Source organism: Sinocyclocheilus rhinocerous, unplaced genomic scaffold, assembly GCF_001515625.1.
Source record: "Sinocyclocheilus rhinocerous isolate Xijiao unplaced genomic scaffold, SAMN03320098_v1.1 scaffold592, whole genome shotgun sequence".
NCBI lineage: Eukaryota > Metazoa > Chordata > Actinopteri > Cypriniformes > Cyprinidae > Sinocyclocheilus > Sinocyclocheilus rhinocerous.
In genome coordinates, this window is record NW_015642562.1 from 1,127,555 (window position 1) to 1,134,146 (window position 6,592).

At 31.0% G+C, this 6,592-nt stretch overlaps 1 protein-coding gene across 1 annotated transcript in view; it reads left to right on the forward strand.

Moving 5' to 3' along the window:
• The window catches only part of LOC107756206 (glutamate receptor 4-like), a 101,736-nt gene that overhangs the window by 54,009 nt on the left and 41,135 nt on the right, over nucleotides 1-6,592 (forward strand). Inside the window, exon 10 of the mRNA XM_016573235.1 lies at nucleotides 5,999-6,205. Within this exon, the coding sequence (XP_016428721.1) occupies nucleotides 5,999-6,205 (207 nt within the window). The remainder of the gene's footprint in view (nucleotides 1-5,998; nucleotides 6,206-6,592) is intronic.

The following is a 6,592-nucleotide window of genomic DNA, read 5'->3' on the forward strand; positions in this document are numbered from 1 at the left end:
GTAATTTGTGGGCTAATTTTCATTTTTGGGTGAACTAACCCTTTAAGTACACTGACTGTTGGTCGGTACAACTTCAGCAGCTGACATGAAATATTTTTGGAAAGTTGACATGTTTTGAACTATGATATGTTAAAACTATTTTAAACATCAATTGATAAGTTATATATAATTATATATATTATTCAAATTGGTAACGTTAAACAAATATGATTAAAAATATATACTTTTTTAATAAATTTAATAACATGTTGCAATAATTTTTTTTACTGTTTTTAAACCTTTCATCAAATCCTGATGAATAAGATCAAGTCCTGTCATTTATCATTTTCCAAATACTATTTAGAAATATTTTATATTACAGCAGGTAAATATATATAAAATCAGTAACATGTTAAAAACAAAAGTAAATAAAAATTTACACTTTTTTAATGAAAGTTGCCACACTTCAGTGCATGTTATTGTAAAGAAAAAAAGTTGTTAATTCTTTCAGCAAAATGTAATAACTTTATAGTCTGCTGATGGAACCATGGTCACATGGGTGGGATAAAATTAATATTAACAAATAATATCATAGCAAATTATTAAATTAAACACTGAAAGATAAAATCAAATCACAATCTAAATGTATAATGTTCACTCTGTAAGTCGGAGCTTTATGGCACAGTCTTGTAACGTCAGATTATTGTGTTGCCTTTAAATGTCCAGAAAAACATCAGAGGATTGTGTTTCTTGAAGGTGTGATGATGCTGTTTTTCGTGTTTATGGAGGATGATCTCTATTATTTATGTGGCAATGAAATGATCCACTAACAAAGATGTTGCCCTGAAACTTTGAAGTGCAGGCATGATTGTATATTCTTCATGCATCATTCAAAACTGAATTGAGATTGCATTATAATGTCCAGTTCAATGCTTGAATCCTGTTTGATTCAGAATTCGCTTCTGTTTGTGACACACCTTACAGCATCTCCATACCAAATACAGCGTACAGGAAGCAGCTCGTGTCGGTCGTCACGGTGACAGTTTTGCAAAATAGTTTTATTTATGCCCAGATACGACGAGTCACGGCCTTTACAAATAATATAAAAGCCTGCTCTCTCATTTCTGATGTGGATTTCATCCTTGGTTACACACACACAGTGGCTGCTGAAGAGTGTGTGTGTGTGTGTGTGTGTGTGTGCTGTTGCACTGATGTGTTTTATTTGCACCTGAAAAAGTCAATATAGATTAAAAACGTACCCTATTTAATTTCTTATTATACATTCAAATATCAAAATAAAATAACTTTCTCCAACCTCTGAAACAACTTAATGTAAAACTAAATTTTAAAGTAAAATTGATGCCCTGTCATTAAAAGCAATATTCCAGGTTATTAAAACGCACAATAGGAATTGTTCATTTTAAAATGAAAAAGCTATCAGTATTTACTCACCCTCATATCACTTCAAACTGTATGACTTTATTTCTTTTGTGGAAGCCAAAAAAAAAAAAAAAAGAAATTTAGCATCTATATGCATACAACAAAAGTCGTTTTTGGAGGTCTATTTCATGATCTACATCTATAAACAGTCATGTATAATGTGTTATAGTTTTAAAATAATAGTTTAGTTTCAAATTTCATCATTTACTTGTAGTGCTGCCCATTTTCCTTCTTAAATAATTTATTAAAAATACAAGTAATTTTAGTCTTAATACTTTTTGTTCTATAAATATAGTTTGTTTAAAAATAAATTACAAGTATATTTACTGAATGAAAAGTGTATTAATTCTAAACACATTTTGTCCACTTAAACATAAGGAGGGATAAAAATGAATTATTTCATAAATTAAATCATGCAAATTAAAATTAAATAATTTTAAAAATAAAAACAAAATCCAAATAAAACACCTACTAAAAAAAGATTAAATATTTGATTTATTTACCTGTATGCCATGTGAAAAGAAACAAATACAAGTATATTTACTCTAAATGCTTTTTGTTCTGTAAATATACTTGTAATTCATTTTTTAATTAAACTTTTAATATATTTACTAGTAAAAATGTAAATATTTACTGAATGAAAAACACTTTGTACAAAGAAGGGACTAAAAGGAATTATTTCCTAAATTAAATCATAAAACTATAGATTTAAAACAATTAAAAAAAAATCTAAATAAATGTAATAAGGCTAACATCAGAGAGCTGTGAATTGTGCTGTTAAATTATTGAAATAATTTTCATATTTAAAGTACATATTTAAGGTCAAAATTCAAAAATAGTTTGTGAATTTGTGTTCAGCTCCTGCTGTAACTAATGCAGCCTTTCTAACATCTTGCCAATACTTAAAGGTGGTGTAAGCGATTTCTGGTAGCCAATGTTGACATTTGAAATCACCAAAACAAACAGTTGACATTTGAAATCACCAAAAAAGGGTCTCGCCCCTATTTTGATAGCTCCGCCCCACACATACGTACGCAACCCAGGCAACGATTAGTTCTGTGAAACAAAGCAAAACCAATGTTACACCGTGTCTACACCGGACGCGAGTGGCGCGGCAAAATACTATAGAACTCATTATAATCAGTGATGCTGTCTACACCATAGATATAATATACATATCTATGGTCTACACTGGATGCGGCACGGCACAACACGACAAATCCCCGACAGAAAACTGCTGCTGCGTTCAATTTATGACGTATTGACACAAATTTCAAATGATTTTCAACGGTCGCTTTGTCATGTCCAGTGTACTAGACAGACTTTAACTGTTGCGGCACAGACACGGTGTTACTCACCTACTGAGAAGAAACAAAGCAACCTCAGCGTCCGATCGCAGGCCTTCCGCTCCTTAAGTTCTCTCCAGCGCTGGAAAGCTGATCCGATATTTACACCGATTAATCACATCCAAAATAAAAGTTTTTGTTTACATAATATATGTCTGTTCTGTGTATAATTATCATGTATATATAAGTACACACACATACAGCATATATTTTGAAAATATTTACATGCATTTAATACAGTAATTTAATGCCAATTAATGTAAATATAAAAATGATTATGGCAATAATAGCAAATAAGAATCACCATAAATATATACACAGAAATGAACCTGACCTTCAGCCTCCGCAGTGTTTGCCTCTGGGGTCTCAGATTTCCCACAATCCACTGCACAGTTACATTCAGCTCTGACTCCATTCTGATATGAATCACAGCCACATTAATTCGACATAAATAAAACATTAATATATCTGCTACATTACATCAGTAGAACTGCCCATTTTATGTTAACTTTAAACAAGAACTATTTAATTACACAATGTGAGCACAAACAAACGGAGCGACACTTTCTATAAATAGACACGTTAATTAATCCGATGAGAGTTCTGGAATCGCTCAAGCGTAAGTGTGACAGATGCAGAGCAACGTATTGCGATGCACAAGCAGCACATCCAGATGTGTGTTGAGGAGACGTGAGGCGTGTTCCTCCTATGTAACGTTCATTAACGGCAGACAGCAGCCCATCTATCTACACGGAAGCCTCACACACATCCGTTCATGTTTGTGTCCATTCATTCCTTCTCTTTTCTTACTTTAACGTCCTTCTCTGAGTTTCAAGGAATAGTTCACTAAAAAATGAACATTTAATGAAACTTAACTCACCCTCAGGCCATCCGAGATGTAGATGAGTTTGTTTCTTCTTCATCAGATTTGGAGAAATGTAGCATTGCATCAGATTCTCAGCAATGGATGCTCTGCAGTGAATGGGTGCCGTCAGAATGAGAGTCCAAACAGCTGATAAAAACATCACAATAATCCACAAGTAATCCAGTCCAGCAGTTAACATCTTGTGAAGCCACAAATACATCAAGATGTTTTTAAACTTCAAACCGTTGCTTCTGGCTAAAATATGAGTCCATAATCCATAATAACGCTTCTCTCCTCTCGCCTCTCACATCAAAATCCACACACATTTGTTTAGAGCTGTTTTGGCTTGTAAATGGTGATCTGTGCAGATTTCTCTCCTGATTCAGACCAGACACTTTTTTCACTTTGGAGATCTGTATTTTATTATCTATATCTATTAACAGCATTAATGACATGCTGTCAATAACTACAGATAATAGCAATTAGCTCCAGTCTCATGCGAGCATTTGTATAAGGTGTTATATGTATAAGGTGTCATAGTTCGAAATACCAAGTAGTTTGGTTTCATATTTTCATCATTTCTTTGCATTGCTGCCTTCTGTTCATCTGTGCTTCTGTTGATTGTATATTTATATATTCACTTGCAAATATATAAATAAATAATCTAAAACTAAATTATAAGTATATTTACTCAAAACACTTCTTGTTCAGTAAAATTATTTATTTAATTAGTTAATGGTAAATATATAAATAATTTGTTTAAAAATAAATCACAAGTGTGTTTCCTCTAAATGCACTTTTTGTTTAGTAAATATACTTGCAATTTCTTTTTAAATAAGTTCATTTATACACTTCCTAGTAAACAAATAATTTATTTTAAAAATTACAAGTATATTCACTCTAAACAAAGTTTTCATTCAGTAAAATTCATTGTATTTACTCAAAACACTTTCAGTAAAATTATTTGATTATTAGCTACTACATATATAAATAATTTATTTAAAAATAAATCACAAGTGTATTTCCTCTAAATGCACTTTTTGTTCAGAAAATATATTTGTAATTTCTTTTTAAATAAAGGATTAATTTATACACTTACTATTACATATATAAATAATAATTTATTTAAAATGAAAATACAAGCAAACTTTCTGTTAAAAATATTATTTTATATATTCACTTGTAAATATATAAATAATTTATTTGAAGAAAAAAAATCACAAGTATATTTACTCTAAACAAACCTTTTGTTCAGTAAATACTTTTTGTATTTTTTAAAAGCGAAATGAATTAGTAAATATATACAAATTAATAATTTATTTAAAAAAGCTCAAAAACATAAAAGTATACTTAACTCTAAACACTCTTTGCATTTATTTATACACAATAAGGGACAAGAAGAAATTATTTTTTAGAGTAAATCGACAGCACAACACACATGATGCGATCCATAGACATCAAGTCTAAAATAACTTGTAATATTCTTATAACATTACATTTACGTTCTGCTCTTGTGTGCCTTCCTATACAAATGAATGTGTTAAAGAGAAAAAGAAAACCAGAATGAAGTGTGGTGATATTTCATTCAGTTTCTCCATTGAAGACCTCTATTTTATAAACAATGTAAAATAATTGACTGTCAAATGAATGTATTTGGACATTTACACTGTCTAAATGTATTATGTTGTTTCTCTGTCTAAATGACCCTTGCTTTAATGCTCAGAATGGTTTCTCTTGTCAGAAATGATCTCTTGATTTTATTTTCATTATATGAACTTGTTTATTGTAATTTGCTCTAATTAAATCATTTGATTGTCATTGCCCAGTTGATTATAGTGACTTAATATTTGCACTTTGCCTCTAATGTTTTCAATGTAACGTGTTTTGGATTCTGTTATATAGTCGTACACATGTGGAAATGATTCAAATAAATGTTTTGATTTATAATGATAATCTTGTCAGTCAAACGTTTATTGGCCGCATTTCTAATGAGCATCATAAATACATACAACACTCATTTATGGCCCATAAAAGAGTGCAATGTTAGTATCCTACATATTTATGTATGCAATCAGCTCATGTATATAGCCCTGTGAACTCATGTTATGTGATTATGAGTATTAATGAAGTTACTATATTAAGAAAATAACTATCTATACTGGTGCTTTTAAGAAACTAGAAACCAAAACGCTGATCTGAAGAACCTTTGTAAGCTCTCCAAAGAACCTATAAAGCCAAAAATGATTCTTGAAAAGAAGTCAGTCTTCCAGAGAACTTTTATTTTGAAAAGTGTAATTAATGATACGGTTGAATTTTGAGACCATCCCTGCCCACCTCTGTGTCTCTGTGTGTGTGTGTGTGTGTTTAGGAAGGACCGTACGTGATGCTGAAAAAGAACTGGGAGATGTATGAAGGAAATGACCAGTATGAAGGATACTGCGTGGATCTGGCGTCTGAGATCGCCAAGCACATCGGCATCAGGTACAAGATCTCCATCGTTCCTGACGGGAAATACGGAGCCAGAGATCCAGAGACGAAGATCTGGAATGGCATGGTTGGGGAGCTGGTGTACGGGGTGAGATATATACATATATATCAGCCACACAGGGTCATTTACATGTGTATTTACATTTTACAGATAATTCTCATCGTGTTTTATCATGAACGTTACCTTTTTTCCCACACATCAGTCTTTTTTCATGTGCATCAGATGGAAGAGCCTGGAAAATAGTTTTCCAACATGATTTCAGCTAAAGAAGCTACATTTATGATATGATACGTTACAGTAATATAAAATATAAAAAATGGAGAGAAGAACATTTTTACTGGTAAATATACAAACATTTATATTTATGGAACAAAAAAAAAGTGTTTAATGTTATGTTTTTTTTTTTTTATATATATATAAATTGTTTATATATTTACCAGCAAAATGTAAAAAAAAAAAAAAAATACAAGTATA